This window comes from Xylona heveae (assembly GCF_001619985.1).
Source record: "Xylona heveae TC161 unplaced genomic scaffold L228scaffold_4, whole genome shotgun sequence".
Lineage (NCBI taxonomy): Eukaryota > Fungi > Ascomycota > Xylonomycetes > Xylonales > Xylonaceae > Xylona > Xylona heveae.
In genome coordinates this window covers 705,698-723,834 of record NW_017264196.1, presented here as the reverse complement: position 1 = coordinate 723,834, position 18,137 = coordinate 705,698, and the positions used below count along the sequence as shown (strand labels likewise).

Here is an 18,137-nt window from a genome sequence, read left to right as displayed (position 1 = left end):
AGGGGAGTCCAGCCTATCAGTTTTGGTTTTCCTACCTAGTTATAGCTGGCAACAACCTTTTACCCTGACTGAAAACGTCATCGGTTTCTCCAAACAAGATCGATTGCGGGGCCAAGTCCGAGTTCCCGCTCTCCCCTCGGCATTGGAGAACAGGGCAGGGGATCGACAGCCCACAATAGCAACAGGGCAAGCTCGCCTTTAAGTTATCTTGGCATTCCTCTTACGGAGTATGCTGTGTTAACCAATTAACCTGATAAAAGCCTGCGAACTCCGCATCAGCACCCTGGCTTCATCCGGGAACTCATGTTCGGTGCAAACACGTCACCCCATCGAGGCTGTAGGAAGAAGATCTAGAGCTTCAACGCTCTATCCACTCCCCACTCATTCCTTCACAGACCTAAAATAAATTCCCCAATTTCTCAAATATTTCAGCTACTTGCGGGGAACTTCGAAATCATGCAGGCTGCAGCCCCTGATGCCGCTCCGCCGTCCGGAGGCCGATCTATGGCAGACAAATTGAAGCACCCATTTCCTGAACTCCGCGAGAAACTCAAGGGGACTCACCTCTACGACGCCAAGGTCAAAGCAATTCATTTAAAACACGAGATTGGAAAATTTCATAACCTCATCAACCCTAACCATCGGCACGATGAAGAGCATGAAAAACGAACAGATGAGAAGCGTGCACGCATTGCCGAGAGTCACCGTTTCGCGTCCTTTGCACCAGAGCGAGAGGGAAACAAGATCAAATGGTACGTTGACGGAAGGGATTATTTTTGGGTGAGTTAAAGATTCGTTTCTCTGATACCATTTTGAGATAAACAACTCATGATACTCTGACAGGCTGTCTCCGTTGCTTTGGAGCGCGCAAAAGAGACAATTTACATTGCGGATTGGTGGCTTTCTCCAGAATTGGTACGAGACTCAGCCCAAACAGGGGGTCGCTTTGCTAATGTATTCAGTTTCTTCGCCGGCCTCCGTATTTCAACCAAGAATGGCGTCTTGACCAGGTTCTGAAGCGCAGGGCAGAAGCAGGTGTTCAGATTTACGTGATTGTATACAAAGAAGTATGTATCGGCCGCAGTTCAACACTTAACATTTTCATTGCGAATGCTAAACATTTCTGGTATGATAGGTGAGCCAAGCAATCACTTGCAATAGCGCCCATACGAAGCATGCCTTGCGTTCACTTTGCCCTCCTGGGACTCCTGGCCACGGAAATATTCATGTGCTGCGACATCCGGATCATAATGTTTTCGAGAATGCTGGGGACATGACGTTTTACTGGGTACGCTTATGTCCAATGATTGTTTTGCCCGCAGTCCAATTTTAACAATACTCTTAGGCGCATCACGAGAAATTCATGGTAATCGATTACAATCTCGCGTTTATTGGAGGCCTGGATCTATGTTTCGGACGCTGGGACTCAAAGCAGCACCCCTTGGCCGATGTGCACCCTGCGGGTGTTCGGAACGAGGTTTGGCCGGGTCAGGACTTCAACAACGTGAGTGTTTCCCTTGTGGCCTTTTAGTCTCCCGCTTTGCTAACATCGTTAGAATCGAATTATGGATTTCCAAAGTGTCGAAGATTGGTAAGATGCAGCTCGCAATTTTTCTGGGGTTGTAAGCCACTAACATTGATAATTTTTAGGAAATCGAATGAATTGAGCAAGGCTGAATATGGACGTATGCCTTGGCATGACGTTGCCATGGGTGTTATCGGTGGCTGTGTATACGACATTGCTGAGCATTTCATTCTGGTATGTGTAGGATGGTCCCTCTTTTATTTATTTGCTAACTCTTTGATCTGCCATCAACAGAGGTGGAACTTTATCAAGCGTGATAAATATAAGCGCGATGACAGAGTTGACTGGCTCATGCTGACCGGCCGGGATGGTGAAGATGAGGATCTTGTCGCGGTCCAGCGGCCGAAACACCCCGTAGGAGAATACATTCAGCATCCTCTTTCACCATTAGAAGGCAAAGCATTGGGCCAGCAGGGATCTGTCCATGCACAAGTTGTGAGAAGCAGTGCCGACTGGAGCAGTGGTATCTTGACTGAGCATAGTATTCAAAATGCTTATTGTGAGGTCATTCAGAATGCGCAGCATTACGTTTATATTGAAAATCAGTTTTTCAGTAAGTGCCTTTCTGTTCATGCATTTAATCCTGTTACTCACGAGATCAGTTACTGCCACTGGAGAGCATCAATATCCCATCCATAACACCATTGGCCGCGCGATTGTCGATGCGGTCGTTCGTGCCGGAAAAGAAGGTCGTAAATTCAGAGTTATTATCCTTATTCCGTCCATTCCTGGTTTTGCTGGGGATTTGAGAGACGATGCTGCCATGGGCACTCGGTAAGTTGCATTTTCTAGGAAATCAGAACGACGGCTCTGACATTCCCAGTGCGATCATGGATTATCAATATAAATCCATAAATCGCGGGGAACATTCTATCATGGGCCAGATTAAAGCGCAAGGAATCGATCCACATAGTGAGTCCGTCGAGGAGATTCGTCGATGTCATTACTTATTTGGTTTTAGATCATATTTTTGTTTTCAATCTTCGGTCTTACGACAGATTAAACAAAACACCAGCTATGAAAAGGCAGGAAGAGAAGTCTGGTGTTAAGTATCAAGAAGTTCAACGAGCCGAGGCCGAGGAAATCATGGGCCAGGGCGTTCACGGGCTTGAAGGGGATTCGAGCGACGAAGAGGAGGGCCACGTTGACGATGCAGGAAATGAAGAGAAAGAGCGTATGGTTGACCGAAAGCGGAAATTCGAAGCTGAGCGGGAAGCGGCTGGCCTCGAAGATGGAGTACCCAGTGTCGATTCTATTGCCAAGGATGCGATGCTCAACGAAGGCAATGTTTCAGAAGAGCCTTGGGAGGGTGACCCAGAAGAAGAGAAGGAGAATTTCGTCCAGGAAGAATTGTACATTCACGGAAAGGTATATAAATTTCGAGCGTTCTCGTCGTCTAACAGGACTAACATCTTTTAGCTCCTCATTGTTGATGATCAAATTGCCATCTGTGGCAGCTCCAATATCAACGACCGAGTAAGTAACCATCAACAACCAATTTGACCGTGCAGTGCTAATAAGCCTCCAAGTCCCAACTTGGTTACCATGATAGCGAATTGTCTATTGTGATGGAAGACTACCACCAAATTGACAGCAAAATGGATGGACAGCCCCACAAGGCGGGTTACCATGCAGCAACTCTCCGAAGAATGCTGTGGCGAGAGCACTTGGGGCTCCTTCCGGCACAGGAATTGGACGCTGACAAGGATCCAAATGCTCAGCCACCCGATGTTTGTCCAAACGACATCCAGGAAGACGAATACTACAAGTTTGTTGAAGATCCTTTGAGTGATGAGCTTTGGGAGATGTGGACCACGCGCGCCACAACGAATACCAAGATCTTTAGACACATCTTCCATGCAGACCCGGATGATAATAGTAAGTATCCCGCTAAAGATTATTCTAATCGCAATTTGTTGAAATCTGTGTAGTCAAAACGTTCGACGACTATCAGAACTTTCTTCCTAAGAACAATAGGAAGGAGGGCCATTTGTATGATCCGTACATGCCCGTCGCAGATGTTCGACGAAATTTGGATCAGATCAAGGGTCATCTCGTGTGGATGCCTCTGGACTTCCTTAAGGACGCTGAAATGGCTGAGAAAGGCTTGCAAGTTAACGCTTATACGGAAAGTATATACACATAGTGATACCCCTCGCAATGAGAAAGGATCCTCTGGCTGTTGGAGCTGGTCCCCTTAAGTGGCCCGGTCCAGGCTAAACAATAAAGCAAAATGGAACTCCATGACAATACCCTTAGGCATTATGTCTATCTCTATAGGATATGCAATATTAATAGTCAACATTGGCGCTACAGTTCCAATCATTCCGCTGCTTGAGATATGGACTGCAAACAAGACCAGATGGAAGATGGTTAAAATACGTCCCTCAATGATTTGCCTGAATAGTCTTCCTTTCCCCTTTGGTGATTATCGAGTGAGGAGCTTCGCTGCACGTTGTTCGAATGCTTCGATCATCATCGAGGCGACCTTTGGTGTGGCTGCTTTGCTCATCATGTCGTAGAGAGGGTTCGTAAATTGGAATTCGACAACCAGATTCACCTCCGTCTTCTCATTTGCTAACGTATTTGCATGTCCTGCGGATGCGCTGGGTTGTCTCGCTGGTGAAACCTCCCAGCGAGTGAGCAGGTACTTGAACATTGTGTCGTTGGCGGTGTCGGAGGCGCGGCCTGCTGGAATGTGGTGAGGAAGGTCATTGAGATCCAATGTAGTCTCCGCATCTCCGCCAATTGCCTCTACCACTCGCCCAGGTAAGCAATAAATTTTGCTGCTAAAAGCAGCCTCGACGCCTCCCCATCCCACATTCAGCTGAGCTCTTGATGGCCACCGTTTGCCATTGGTATCGGGCTGCGACCATTGTGTGATAGTCGAAGATTGACAATAAGGAAGGAATGAGGAGTAGGATCCGACGTCAGCAATGAGAGCGTATAGGTCGTCTGTCCGATGAGGGAGAGTTCTCGAAGCACTGATAGTTTGTACGGCTGACTCCCATGGAGGTGTAATGAATCCGCGAGCCGGCACCGATTTCCTCAGCGCAGCAAATGCAGGACCACACTTGGCAGCCGGACGACGTCTCGCGGCTGATCGGCAGAGGGAAAGGAGACAAGAGGAGGCTCTCTCCATTAGTATTATATGATCACCAGAAACGAAAATGGCGAATTAAATGCGATTTCACGACCCAGCGATGAGGAGCATAACAAATGACTGGGGCCATGTTAGAGCAAGGAACCTCAAAAGAAGATTGAACGTAAAGGAGAAATAAAGCTACCTGAATGGTCACCAATCAAGAAATCAAGGAATTATGAATTGGGAGTAATATGAGGGCTCAACCGGGAAATCTCAACGAAATGCAACCCTCATATGGAGAGGCGGAGACAAAATGAGCATTGAAGTACCTTTGTACCTTTTCTTCCTTCTACGACGAGCATTTGCATGTGCCTTGTAGCTTACCCTCTATGTCATGGTCGTCATCGCCTCTGCTTCGCTCAGCAGCATCGGAACAACGAAGTGTGACCGACTGATTTACATTTCCATAGTCTGAAGGTTCTTGCTCATGCATCTTGTGTCCTCAAATTAAGCTAAAAGCGTACAGCGGCGTCATTGTATGGTTCGTGGAATTGCGTGTACACTTCTCTATAGCTCTCTACCCGTTATCCTCCTCCTTACCCCAAAATATTTTTTTTTTCTTGGCTTGGGCCCTGGTCGGCTGCAGCTACCTACCCTCGTACGTCCAATAATTCATCTCGCTTGTCAACCCAGAACCTTTTTCCCCACTGTCCAGCTCCAACCCATCACGACCATGCGTCGAGTGAAAATCTTTGCGGGCTCGTCTCACCCAGCGCTCGTAGAGAGTATCTGCACACGACTGGGCACGCAACCGGCAAAATGTGAGCTGGGAAAGTTTAGCAATGGCGAGACAAGCGTCAGCATTGGTTCGTATCTCGAGCTTGACACCCCTCGTGGGGTTTTTCGAGGCTTTGGCTGAACTGCTCTAGCAACCTCAATTCGAGACCAAGATGTCTTCATTGTTCAGAGCGGAAGCAACAAGTAGGGCGCAGCCATCCCATAGTCTTACGCCCGCTGACCGTCCAGTATCAATGACAGCGTCATGGAACTGCTTATCATGATCAATGCCTGTAAAGGCGGGTCCGCGCGATCAGTCACAGGTAGGTTGAAGAGATTCTTTCCTATTTTGCTGGACAAGTCATCATCTGGAGCATCTTCTGATCTTTCTTTAGCTGTCCTGCCGTACTTCCCTTACTCTCGTCAATCAAAGAAGAAGAGCCACCGAGGTGCCATTACTGCACGAATGTTGGCAAACCTTTTGTCCGTCGCAGGAGTCTCCCACGTCATCACAGTTGACCTTCATGTGAGCATTGTTCGCCTTATGCACAGGTGATGAAGCATTCTGACATTTTAAAGGCGTCTCAAATGCAAGGCTTTTTCCATCAGCCTGTGGACAATCTGTATGCAGAACCCCTCATTGCCCGCTGGATACGCAACCACGTACCGGGCTGGCAACAAGCCGTTGTTGTCAGCAAGAACCCGGGTGGGACAAAGCGTGTGACATCGCTCGCCGATGCCCTCAAGCTCAGCTTCGGTATAGTTACAACAGACCGTCGACGACCTGGGATGAGCGCCAGCATGATGCTTGACAGCATGTGCGTCGATAGCTCAGATAACCCGCCACAAGCAGAGCTGGACGAAAATGCTGTTGAAGTTCAAATTGAGGGTGTGGAGGATGGAACTTCCTCACCACCAAGGAGCAATTCTGCTCGGCCGAATCATTTGTCAGTGAACGGAGCGCCTCAATCGTCGACTCCTACAGCATTTTCCGGAGCCATGCACAATGGCGTGCCAAGTATTGGACATAGCCCTTTGGCAAGATCTACACGCATCGACTCGATATCTAGTTCGCCTCCGACGCGACCACTCCATCTGGCCCGGGCAGCAACTGTTGCTGTGACTTCGACTGCAGTGGCCCCTGAGGAAGAGGGAGACGAATATACAGATGAGGTACGTTCATAATGATGCAACTCCTTGAATTGCTGTTCACTGACATGCGTCGCAGCGTGCTCGAGATGTTATCACAGGTCGTCTCATTCATGGCCACATTGTAGACGATGATTATCCGTCGCCCACACTGTCGGCCGCGTCTGGCTCTGTGGCAACCATGTCGGGTGACAAAAATGCAGACGATATCCCCGATCCGATGACTGCTTCCTTCCTTTCGATTGCTTCCTCCAAGCGTCCGGATCATGCGCTTGGCGGCACGTATGATGCTGCTGCCATGTCCGATGAAGAAGACGAAGCGTACAAGGATCCGGAAATAGAACATACTGTTACTCTTGTCGGCAATGTCAAGGATAGGACAGTTTTTATTGTCGACGACATGGTATGATCTCAGCTTTACAATGCATATGAAGCGAATTGCTAACAGTGACCCAGATTGATAAGGCCGACTCGTGGATTGCTGCAGCTGAGACTGTTGTGAAGAGAGGAGGTGCCAAAAGGGTCTACTGTATTGCGACGCATGGACTCTTTGGTGACAATTCCCTTCAGACAATGGAGGATTGTGAATGCATTGACCATATTCTTGTCACCAATTCATTCCCAATCTCTCCAGAGCTAGCTCGCAGTTCGAGAAAGCTTGTTGTGCTTGATTTGTCTAACCTGCTGGCAGAGGCGATTCGACGCAATCATTATGGCGAGAGTATTTCCCAATTATTCGTCTCTGCCCCTGAGTAGTTGGCCGAGGCGAGTCGTCAACCTTTTTTTTCATTCGCCTGACATTTTTAAAATTATCCTCCCGACTTAGCGTTCGATGTCTATTAATTTTGCAGTGTGGCGCACGCGGTTCAGATTCGCCTTGCAGGGTTCTCCGGTGTTAATGATGGAGTAGTTCATCTATCAGGAAGGTTCCAATCAAATTGTGTCCCATTGTCTCAAGTGAGTCTAATACGTGACCGTCTGTTTTACCGTGAAACTTGTTATTTTCATATGCTCTTTTCTCTTTTTCTTTTTCTTCCTTTAAAAAGGGAGCAAAACAGCGATGCAGGACACATAGGTCTTGCAGGAGCCGTCCTTCCATTTTCGAAGCGGTTCCTAACGGAGCGTTGGGAGATTACATTTATCTTTGATAGGCGGGAACTGAAGGCACTTGTTTCGAGCTTTTTAGCTGCTGTCTTTCGAGACTGGTGGAACGAGCGCAAGAGAAGTCCCGGACATGCCAAATTTGTATCAGATAGGGCTCAAAGGTCTTTTTTTTATTATGATCTTCTGCCCTCTTACTTTGAATAGTACTGGTAGCGACGAATAGCATGACGATCTTCAAACCTACCTCCATACTCCTACTTTTCTTGAGATATTTGTGCATGTCCTAATGTATTCCGCTTCGGCATATTGCTCGGCAAGCCTCTATTAATTTCTTTTCGGACTTCGCGGACACGTCAAGATAAGATTTTGCATTTACAACGGGAAATGTATTCCACCCTGGTGTCACTTTGAACGAAGTCCAGCTATCGCGGTGGAAACCCCAAAACTTATTACTATTACGCCAACTGAGCTACAATACAAAGTAGCTTCCTTAGCAATCCTTGTCCGTCCTTTCATCTGTTCTAGACACATAGTAGAGCGGTCGAAAAGGCGTTCACACCAAAGTCTGCTTCACAGGTTCAATAACATAACGCCATCTGAGATAAAGATTATCCACTCCGTCATCGCTTCTCCATTGGCAACCAACACTGGATTACGAAGACGTGAAGAGGCTTCTCGCTAATATCCATGTTGTAAAGAAAGTGTGAGATAAAAGTGGCACTCATTGTGCGTCAACTAGCGGTATCTAGGTTTTTTTTGGGCTGCATGGCGTACTTAGTCTTGCTCATATACCACAGATGACCTTGCAATTGGAAGGGGCCAAATGAGACTGCTAAGTTAATACAACAATTTTTCCATTACCCTTGTTCTCTTCCATGCAACGATGGGCATCGACAATCTGGTCCAGCTGGAAAGTCTTTCCAATCGGTATTCGTAAACTGCCGGCAGCCACTAGTTGCGCCAGGTGCTCGAGAGGGGTCGCCATGAACTCATCGGGACCTCCGCTATAGCTCGTCAAGCAGACAGCAAGTGGAATGGACTCCATTGGGTTGAACGAGTCAAACGCCCACTTGTTGCCGACGATGCCAGTCATGCAGACAATGCCTCCTTGTCTAGTGCATCTCAAAGAGTCCTCGAGGGTCGTGACACCGATTAGCTCGAGCACCTTGTCAAAGCCTCCAGGGTACTTTTTCCTGACTTGATCAGCGATTGAACCATTATCAACAAAGACCTCGTCAGCGCCAGAGTCCCGCAGCAACTGATCTCGCGATGCACTCCGAGTCGTCGACGCAACATAGGCACCATGAGTTTTGGCAATGGCTGCTGCAGCGAGACCCACTGACGTGGTCCCACCTCGAACAAGGAGACGTTCGCCCTTTTGCAGCTGCAGCGCCTTGTAGAGTGAGCCCCACGCCGTCTGCAGCATCTCCGGCAGACCTCCTAGGATTTCCCAGGGGATTTTGGTCTGAATGGCCTGTATCTGCTTTGCCGGCACACACGTGTATTCGGCATATCCGCCGTCGAATTGGCGGCCCATGCCGCCCATGGCCGTCGCTACAATCTCGCCGGGCTTAAACTCCTTACCGGGTGCCTCCTGCACCTCTCCAACGGCCTCGATGCCTAAAACTCGTGGGAACTCGACGCCTGGCGAGTGGCCTTGGCGCGTAAATAGTTCAGAACGATTGAGGCCAAATGCTTTGACACGTATCAAGACCTGTCCGCTCTGCGGAGTGGGTATTGGGCGAGACTCGACCCTCAAAACTTCAGGCCCCCCTGCCTCATACATGACGGCCGCTCTCATCGTTGCAGCGGAGCGCGACTTTAGACTCGCCATAGCTTGGCTGCCAAGGTAGAGCTTTCGGGAAGTCCAGGAGATATGAGCTGCTATTCGCGAAGATCCTTACTATTTCCGTACACCGAATCGAATGATACTGAAGTCTTTGTTCTGAGCTAACTTATCGAGACGATGAAACAACCAGACCTAGACCTTCTCTCAATTATTTACCCGTATGGTCATTCAGTTTTTCAGACTTGAGGAAGAAAGAGTCCCTGACTCTGAGATCCAAGGGGAGGCATTGATGCGCTTATTCTATCTTCAACAACCAACCCCGCAGTGTGAGATGATTTACGCAATACGTCATGAAAGGGTGAGCCACATGGGACCAATGCACTTGATAGGATACTTGATGCAAGCCTCGAAGCATCAGTAATCAAAACATCAAAGTGTGCGGATGCAGTAAAAGGGTACCTGGGGAGTTATCACGAGTGTTTTAGCATAAGTGAAGAAGTCAAAGGGTAAGCACTATCCGAATTCCTGGGGTCAGACGAGAATTCGAATAAGGGAAAGGGGAAAGGCACGGGCAATCATGATTTCTAACCAAATGAGGTAGTTTGTACCACGAGCACGCCCTTTACGGGGTCAACGGGAAGCCGATCATCGGAGACCAATTGAATAAATATTGCAATCTCACAGATTTACCTAGATCTTGATTAGGCGCTTACCTATGTAAGTTTGAGCACCTCTTTCGCTACTTCTGTAATAGAAGGCTCAATGAGAAGACAATCGTTTAGGTAAAGTGATAGCTAGCAGTCATCCCGGGTGATGCTAAGAGACAACGGTACCTCTGTGAACTTAGTGAACTGGCAACTGCACAAGATCACTAATGTGGAATGGTTGAAACTCCCTCCGAAATGGAATCTGTACCACTGGAGATGAGTGGTCAAGTAACTAAGACATTAGTAGATAAAAGTATACGCGTGTACGCAATACTTGGGCAAGAACGGTGGGGTAAAAAACATGAGATGTTTTGCCCGTTAGAATGCGCTAAGTTAACTATGGGACGGAAAACCCCACTACAGATTTGGCAAGGAGTATAACTGCGAGCAGCACCCCTCGCACCTCCATGAGCCGGGCCGTCTCCACTCTCAGTGGAGAATTATACTCATAGTGACAACTTTAGCGAATTTCGCAGGGCTCGCTTTCTTCGGAAAGGATCATCGTTTTTGCGCGTGGTGATGGCACCATCTCGTGAGTCTCCACGGCCGACGAGCACGGGCTTTCCTGCGGACGGAAGTCGCTACGGAGTAATGGACAACAACCTTGGCTCGGAGCTATTCAAGTCTATCCCATCGCCTGAATTTCGGTGAGATTGCGGTATCGAAATGGTGCAAGATGCAAAGACGATTCAGTGTAATCAAGAACAGCCTGAAGAATGGGATTATAACAGGGGTTTTGATGATTGTTCGGACGCCAAAAAAAATAAACCAGTATTGTACCAGCAAAGGAACACACACTGGGTAAAGATCTGCTCATCGTTTGAACATTTCTCCTCATCATTCCTTTTCTCTGATAAAATTTGCATTGCACAATGCTGACACACGGTCATGTGTAAAGATGATTCTCGCTACCCACTGAGGCTATCTCGGGAGAATTGAGGAATATCTCTGGGATATATGACGTTTCCCGGCCCACTCGGGCCGAACTTTGCCATTCCCCCACAACGTTTCTTCCCACCAACCTCTTCTCATCGAAGCGAACCCGCAGTTGAACCTGCGACAATGTAGGGACGGACCGGCCCCAAGGGGAAAACTTAACCAACTTCTCACGCTAAATCCTACTACTGAGCCATACTGGCTCCTCTTTCGCCTTTTCCGACTTGCACATGGGGTTAACTTGACAAACCTTGGTGGGTCCTTAATCTCTTTTGCTTCCGTCTGCTCAGCGGGAGGCGTCAGTTGACAGTTCCGTTCTAGCGGCCCATGTGTGGAGAATGACAAAGAGAAAGAAGCCACAATACTATCGGCAAGGACTGAAGGGCCAAGATCTTACGCTATGCCATGCATCATGCGGCCTTCCGATGAGCTCCCACGGCCTGAAATAAATCTAAGCCCCCGCGTCGGAAAGAATCTCGGGAAGACTCTCTCCTCTCTTGGTGCAACACTCATCTAGCAATTGCAATACCTACAATGCTCATCAAGATGATGAACATCCTTCCTGTCAAAGCCTACAAGGGACAGAGATGCGGCCCAAAAAAAGCACAGGTTTACCGAAGCAGAAATGGGTGCTCAAGAAAAGACTCAGCAATTTACCCTTGAGCATTTGGACCAATGTTTCCCTTGAATCGATTGGCCCGGGAAATCCCCAAATGGTACAGCTCCTTGGGTACCTTAGAGGCATTATTGTCTCTATGGAGTAATCAACTGTGTCTCCGCGACCTGGTCGGCAGGCACGCTGCTCTCTTAGCACATCCCAACGGCAGAAAACAGCGATGGTGGGTCCCATGGAATGGAATCAGACTATGACAACCCTCGGACCATTGGAATGTTGAAATGACTTTCAAATGAGTTTGGCGCAAATTGGAGATATCTCTGATGTTTAGTCCAACCATTTCCTTGAAGAATCCAAGGGCGCGAAATCGTTCTTTACCCACATGGGCCTGTCTTAGATCCGATGTAGTGTCTCCACAATCATGGAGAGGCATGGTCTTGGTGCTGTTCTTCGGAAGCAAATTGGGTTGATGGCATGATGACCGTGTGAAGTTTGACTCCACCGGGACAAAGTGGAGTTGGAACACAACCCTGATGCTGTTCGACAATAGTCTCTGACGTCGGCTTCTTGCATCCAATGCCGGGCTGGGAATTGCAAGAGCAGACTGCTCTGACTCAAATATAAAAAGGTCGAGATAGAGCTCTGCTTTGGGCTGATCTTCAGTCGCCATCTTCCTCAATCCCAGCCATGGCTCGATCGATGCTTCAAGCCGTCTCCACGGCGGTCTTTGGACTCAGTGCAATCTCTTTGCCGCTGGCCAATGCCGCTGCGGTTTCGAGCACGGCAACTTCAGCTCGTTCCCAGTACACTCTTCCAGCTTCCGTTCAATACGCGGAAAATGTCATCCCCAATATTAATGACCCTCAGGCTGTTGATGCCCAGAGTGTCTGCCCTGGCTACAAAGCCACAAATGTTCAGAATAGTACCTTTGGATTAACAGCAACGCTTTCTCTTGCTGGCACTCCATGCAACCTCTACGGCACGGATATTGACACGCTCAACTTGACGGTGCAATACCAAACCGCTGATCGCCTGAGTGTCAATATTGTCCCCACTTACGTCGACAGCTCCAACTACACGCAGTATTTGGTTCGGGACAGCCTTCTGGCCAAGCCAGCACTCGATGAGGGTGTGAGCGAAACCTCGAAATTCCACGATTTGTCATTCTCCTGGTCCAATGATCCTACCTTCGCTTTCACGGTCCAGCGGCGATCTACGGGCGATGTTCTTTTCACTACCGAGGGCTCAAAACTGATTTTTGAGAACCAATTCCTTGAGTTCACCTCACCGCTTCCGGACGACTATAACATTTATGGACTCGGCGAGCACATTCATGAGTTCCGTCTGGGAAACAACTTTACTGCCACAATTTTCCCAGCGGATATCGCGAACCCTATCGATTAGTACGTTTACTTTTGCTTTTCCAGCATATTTGCCGTTTTTGACTTGATCAACTAACAATATCTTCAGCAATATCTACGGCTCTCATCCTTTCTATCTCGAGACTCGGTATTTCGAGGTTGACCCCAAGACCGGCAACACTAGCATCACTACGGGAAATGCAACAGACCCAAGCAAGAAGTACGAGTCTTATTCCCATGGCGTCTATCTGCGCAACACGCATGCGCACGAGGTCCTTCTTCGCCCGAATAGGATCACTTGGCGTACGTTGGGAGGGAGCATCGACCTTTACTTCTATGCTGGCCCGACGCAGCCGGCAGTTACCAAGGCTCTCTTGAAGAGTAATGATGCACTTCCAGCCATGCAGCAGTACTACACCCTTGGCTACCAACAGTGTCGCTGGGGATACAAGGGCTGGTCAGATGTCGAAGACGTTGCTTCGAACTTTTCCAAATTCGAAATCCCATTGGAAACTCTTTGGTATGTCACGCTCCTTCCAGCAGTTGTAAATTCGACATGACTGACTAAATTTTTAAAGGGTTGACATTGATTATTTGGGTCAACTTCGAGACTTCCAAACCGATCCAAACACGTGGAGCATCGAGGAAGGCGAGAAGTTTCTCTCATCCTTGCACTCAAAGGGTCAGCATTTTGTGCCCATTATCGACTCAGCTATTTACATACCCAACCCGGACAATGCCTCCGACGCGTAAGTCTTTCTGCCCGTCTATCGATCCAGAAGATCTTGAATGGGCAATGTCTAACAAAGTGCTGGATAGCTATGCACCTTTTGATCGCGGAAACGAGGTTGGCGCCTTCCTGAAGAACCCCGACGGCAGTCTGTATATCGGAGCGGTATGGCCTGGATTTACCGTCTTCCCCGACTGGCTTTCAGAGGGTGCCCAGACGTGGTGGGTCGATGAAATTACTGCTTTCCATGAAAAAGTCAGCTTCGACGGTATTTGGATTGATATGTCAGAAATTTCTTCTTTCTGTGCCGGCAGCTGCGGATCCGGAAACCTACACTTGCAGCCTGTCCACCCACCATTTGCTCTCCCCGGTGAGCCAGGCGCGGTGGTCTATGACTATCCGGAGGGATTCAATATTACAAATGCGACCGAAGCTGCCTCCGCTTCTTCTGGCGCCGCAAGCCAGTCATCGGCGGCCTCTGTGTCGGCCACGACACCCGCCTCCACTCCCATCTACCGACCAACCGTGACTCCCGGCGTTCGGGATGTGAACCATCCTGCCTATGTGATCAACAACGGTCAGGGTGACATTGCCAACAAGGCAATCTCGCCCAACGCAACCCACATTGACGGTACCCAGGAATACGAGATGCACAATGTGTGGGGATACCAAATCCTGAATGCGACGCACAATGCTCTCTTGAATATCTTCCCTGAGAAGCGGCCGTTCATCATTGGGCGAAGCACCTTCTTTGGCAGTGGCCGATGGGCAGGCCACTGGGGAGGAGATAACTACTCGAAGTGGGGCTCCATGTACATGTCCATCTCCCAGGCCCTCAGCTTCTCACTCTTTGGTATCCCAATGTTTGGTGTTGACACTTGCGGTTTCTTGGGCAACTCGGATGAAGAGCTCTGCAACCGCTGGATGCAACTGTCAGCCTTCTTCCCCTTCTACCGAAACCACAACACGCTTTCGACCATCCCACAGGAGCCATACCGCTGGGGGTCTGTCATCGAGTCGACCAAGACTGCCATGAAGATTCGCTACCCCCTGCTTCCATACATGTACACTCTTCTACACCTTGCGCACAGCACTGGTTCAACCGTCCTGCGTGCTCTCTCATGGGAGTTCCCCAACGACCCTCTTCTTGCCAATGTTGACACCCAGCTCCTTCTCGGTCCTTCGATCTTGGTCATCCCTGTCCTTGAGCCTCAGGTCTCTACGGTCCAAGGTGTTTTCCCCGGTATCGCCGAGGGCGAGAAGTGGTACGACTGGTACACTCAGACCCCTGTCTCCGCCACCGCGGGTAAGAACGAGACCATTGACGCCCCTCTGGGCCATATCCCAGTCTACGTGAGAGGCGGCAGCGTCTTGCCCCAGCAGGAATACGCTTTGACCACCCGTGACGCTCGCAACACCCCCTACAGCCTCATTACTGCCTTGAGCGCCAAGGGAACTGCCAAGGGTGAGCTCTACGTGGACGATGGCGAGAGCGTGAAGCCCAACGCCACCCTCTTTGTCGAGTATGCCGCCGAGAACAACACCCTTACCGCTGTTCCCCAGGGCGCCTATGTCGAGCCCCAGCCCCTCGCCAACATCACCGTCTTGGGCGTCCCCTCTGCCCCGTTGGCTGGCGTTACTTTCAATGGCGTCAAGCTTCCTAGCTCGTCTGTTGCGTATAACGGCACTTCTCATGTCCTCAGCGTCACCGGCTTGAAGAATTACACTGCTGCCGGTGCCTGGGCTCACAAGTGGACCTTGAAGTGGTAATTGCTTATCTAATCCTCTGCGCGGTCAGTCGAGAAGACGGCTGCGTTGGCCATGGCAGCTCGTGATGATTATGATAAAGTCATCTCGATTGTCGCAAACCTCCATCATGAGTATATATGACCGATTTCCCCTACCTCGCACACAGTACATATTTTCTTTTGCTTCTCTTAAATGACGGAACGAAGAGAATGTATATAGCAACGTTGCACATAGACTTTTTTTTTTAGCTTCTCACTCTAGATAGATAGATAGATACTCCTTTTGAGCTCCTTGAGAGTACAATAGACGAACATCACTCTTTAAAGATAGGCCCACAATCATGAAGCCCGTTCCCGACGCTATTGCGAAACATAAGAATAAGAGAAGAAAAGAGGCGGAGTTACCAAAAAAGAAAAAAAAAATAAAAAAAATAAGAAAGATAAAATGAATAAGGAGATATTAATGGGCGAGGAAAAAAAACATACAACAGCGGGGATTCGCTGGTCGTCACCGACCCAACTACTAGTCCGCCGATCTGAGGCTTATGTATGGCAGAGCGGACGGGATGCCCAGTTCTCCTCAGTCTATGGTCGTATGTACTTGGCGAACACTAAATTGCGGTAAATATAGGTTACTTTCACGAAACGTTTAAACGGGAGAAGATTGCTGTACTCCGGTACACTGTCCATCGTAATGGTCTAGGAGTCACATATTAACGCCAAGTCAAAATGCATCTAAGAGAAGGGAAAGTATCCACTAGGTCACAAGTCAAGCTCGCAGGATAAATCTTGGAAAAGAGCACCACAATGTTGTATGTTTGTGTATAGTAGAGACATTTCCATGTCTGGTGTATAGGTAATGCGATAATGCTATCAATGTATTTTGAGGATCTTGAGAACGGATGATATAAGGAAACCCTAGAACGCGTATGGATTTGAGAATAAAAGAAAAAACTACCACTTGGCTTCTTTGCGCTGCTGGAAAGCCTTGAGTATAGCAACCTGGCGCTCCAATGCGCTCAGCCACTTGCGCAGCTCGGTGTCGACCTTGGTCTGGTCATCACCGAGCTTCTTGTAGAAGTCTGCTCGGGTAGGGGTAGCTGACATGGCAGTGTTAAAGATGGCCTTGACAATGAAGTTGTGGTGAGGCTTCAGAGTCGTGGCGTAGGCATTCTTGAACGAGGTCGCGAGCTCCTCAGAGGGGTTGCTAAGGTTCAAACGGAGAGCTTGTGCGGTGAAGTCAAGGCCACTAAGATTAGATTGGACGTCAGATTAGTCATATCCAAGCTGGATGAGGGTCAAGTGATGAAGGAGCTCGGGGAGTAATTCGGCATACCGGACCAGCCACAGCAGACCTTCGGTCGCAGTGTGTTGCTTCGACTTGATTTCATTAACGACCAATGCTTGGATGCTTTGCGAGTCGGTAGGGGCAGCGAGGAAGCGGTCTCGGAGTTTCTAGCACAGATTTAGCTTGAGAAATGTTTCCCCGGTCCCATGATATGCTGCTCGAACTCGACGAGGCCAGCATGAAAAACTGACCTTGACGTTGCCTTGAATATCCTGCTTCACGGGGACGAAGACGACAGAGGCGAGCAGATCTGCAGGAAAGCGAACGGCATTAGTATAATGATTCTGATACGGAATATTATTATATCCCGGTTTAACAGAGAGGAAGTGTCTCACCAAAGAGAGTTGCGAGGGCATCAGCGGCCTCAAGGAATTGCTCCGTGGAAATGGCATCATCGTTGGCCGCGTCCACAGGAACATCGGCAAACGACTCCTTGATGGTGTCGAAAAAGGTACCGCCTGGGGGGATTTGAGGGGCAGACATGTCGATTGCTTTTGAACACAGCTTCTGAGGGGAAATTGAGGCGGAGTGTAAAAGCTTGGGGATCAAGCGGTTGGGCGTCCCAGGCCTCACAATAATGAATCGTATGCTCGAAAGCGGTGAAGGGTAGATTTAGTTACTGACTTGCGTGGACTGGAAACAAGGTGGAAGTGGAGTGTACAGTCGGCATCGGTTCATCTGGTATGGGGTAACCACTATCAAATCAGGCAAAGGGTTGACAGCCCCTCCACCACAGCTCGCTCCTTCCTCTGGTTGGATCCTTTCGCCCCCCAGTTCGCTTGCCATTTGGACCCTGGATTACCTAACCTATGGCGTAAAAAGTCAACAGGAAACAACCTCAATCATAAAACGATGTATAATTTATCCATTGCTTCCGAATTGAAGTAAAAAAAGTCATTGTCTTCTATGCAACATATGATGTGAAAATCAATGCTAATGTTCATCATAGGTTCACCTTGACAGGAGAGATGGAGGAGACATACTTGCACAATACCTGTATGGGCAGGCCTTCGGCCAGAGATTGACATGGTTGAATCAATAACCATTAATCAGTTATGTTAGTTATGTTCAACAGTTCAAGCCAATCAGATTAGGTAACTCATTACTTCCCTCCTCCACTAAAACCATCACTAGTGGTTCACAGATCCGGCTTAACCAAAGAGAGGAACGTGTGTGAGCGGAGATTACCGGAGGACGTGCTT

General features: G+C 48.8%; 6 protein-coding genes across 6 annotated transcripts; 3 read left to right on the top strand and 3 right to left on the bottom strand.

Annotated features, from left to right (window-relative positions):
- Nucleotides 1-302: 302 nt before the first annotated feature.
- L228DRAFT_246111 (phospholipase D/nuclease) lies at nt 303-4,130 on the top strand. The gene is made up of 14 exons (XM_018332327.1): nt 303-780; nt 844-915; nt 963-1,067; nt 1,136-1,288; nt 1,346-1,504; nt 1,557-1,591; nt 1,651-1,759; nt 1,820-2,138; nt 2,188-2,359; nt 2,409-2,497; nt 2,547-2,953; nt 3,005-3,061; nt 3,115-3,463; nt 3,517-4,130. Exons 1-14 carry the CDS (start codon nt 457-459, stop codon nt 3,729-3,731), a joined length of 2,565 nt encoding a protein of 854 aa, XP_018188901.1. The 5' UTR covers nt 303-456; the 3' UTR covers nt 3,732-4,130.
- L228DRAFT_246110 (hypothetical protein) lies at nt 3,564-5,200 on the bottom strand. The gene is made up of 2 exons (XM_018332326.1): nt 4,873-5,200; nt 3,564-4,808 (listed from the first exon to the last, which is right to left on the bottom strand). Exon 2 carries the CDS (start codon nt 4,725-4,727, stop codon nt 4,014-4,016), a length of 714 nt encoding a protein of 237 aa, XP_018188900.1. The 5' UTR covers nt 4,728-4,808; nt 4,873-5,200; the 3' UTR covers nt 3,564-4,013.
- Nucleotides 5,201-5,403: 203 nt separating this feature from the next.
- Nucleotides 5,404-7,352, top strand: L228DRAFT_267351 (ribose-phosphate diphosphokinase; the record flags this gene model as incomplete). The annotated part of the gene is made up of 7 exons (XM_018334981.1): nt 5,404-5,536; nt 5,600-5,651; nt 5,697-5,770; nt 5,843-5,973; nt 6,027-6,620; nt 6,676-6,999; nt 7,053-7,352. The coding sequence occupies 7 exons, from the start codon at nt 5,404-5,406 to the stop codon at nt 7,350-7,352; spliced, it is 1,608 nt and encodes a 535-aa protein (XP_018188899.1).
- A 764-nt stretch (nt 7,353-8,116) lies between these two features.
- On the bottom strand, nt 8,117-9,972 carry L228DRAFT_246107 (Zn-dependent oxidoreductase). The gene has a single exon (XM_018332325.1). It carries the CDS (start codon nt 9,532-9,534, stop codon nt 8,533-8,535), a length of 1,002 nt encoding a protein of 333 aa, XP_018188898.1. The 5' UTR covers nt 9,535-9,972; the 3' UTR covers nt 8,117-8,532.
- A 2,463-nt stretch (nt 9,973-12,435) lies between these two features.
- On the top strand, nt 12,436-15,609 carry L228DRAFT_252902 (glycoside hydrolase family 31 protein; the record flags this gene model as incomplete). The annotated part of the gene is made up of 4 exons (XM_018333715.1): nt 12,436-13,151; nt 13,219-13,629; nt 13,688-13,858; nt 13,929-15,609. 4 exons carry the CDS (start codon nt 12,436-12,438, stop codon nt 15,607-15,609), a joined length of 2,979 nt encoding a protein of 992 aa, XP_018188897.1.
- Nucleotides 15,610-16,376: 767 nt separating this feature from the next.
- L228DRAFT_114182 (glycolipid transfer protein) lies at nt 16,377-17,525 on the bottom strand. The gene is made up of 4 exons (XM_018328931.1): nt 17,271-17,525; nt 17,127-17,185; nt 16,924-17,042; nt 16,377-16,836 (listed from the first exon to the last, which is right to left on the bottom strand). Exons 1-4 carry the CDS (start codon nt 17,416-17,418, stop codon nt 16,542-16,544), a joined length of 621 nt encoding a protein of 206 aa, XP_018188896.1. The 5' UTR covers nt 17,419-17,525; the 3' UTR covers nt 16,377-16,541.
- Nucleotides 17,526-18,137: the final 612 nt, after the last annotated feature.

What these genes read in the sequence shown, in the direction of transcription:
- L228DRAFT_246111 (XM_018332327.1), top strand. Translation starts at nt 457, where the DNA reads ATGCAGGCTGCAGCCCCTGATGCCGCTCCGCCGTCCGGAGGCCGATCT. An exon ending in ACGGAAGGGATTATTTTTGG is followed by an intron (nt 781 to 843) that starts GTGAGTTAAAGA and finishes ATACTCTGACAG; the next exon opens with GCTGTCTCCGTTGCTTTGGA. An exon ending in GCTCCAATATCAACGACCGA is followed by an intron (nt 3,062 to 3,114) that starts GTAAGTAACCAT and finishes TAAGCCTCCAAG; the next exon opens with TCCCAACTTGGTTACCATGA.
- L228DRAFT_246110 (XM_018332326.1), bottom strand. Translation starts at nt 4,727, where the DNA reads ATGGAGAGAGCCTCCTCTTGTCTCCTTTCCCTCTGCCGATCAGCCGCG.
- L228DRAFT_246107 (XM_018332325.1), bottom strand. Translation starts at nt 9,534, where the DNA reads ATGGCGAGTCTAAAGTCGCGCTCCGCTGCAACGATGAGAGCGGCCGTC.
- L228DRAFT_114182 (XM_018328931.1), bottom strand. Translation starts at nt 17,418, where the DNA reads ATGTCTGCCCCTCAAATCCCCCCAGGCGGTACCTTTTTCGACACCATC. An exon ending in TGCCCTCGCAACTCTCTTTG is followed by an intron (nt 17,186 to 17,270) that starts GTGAGACACTTC and finishes GCTTTCCTGCAG; the next exon opens with ATCTGCTCGCCTCTGTCGTC. An exon ending in GGTCTGCTGTGGCTGGTCCG is followed by an intron (nt 16,837 to 16,923) that starts GTATGCCGAATT and finishes ATCTAATCTTAG; the next exon opens with TGGCCTTGACTTCACCGCAC.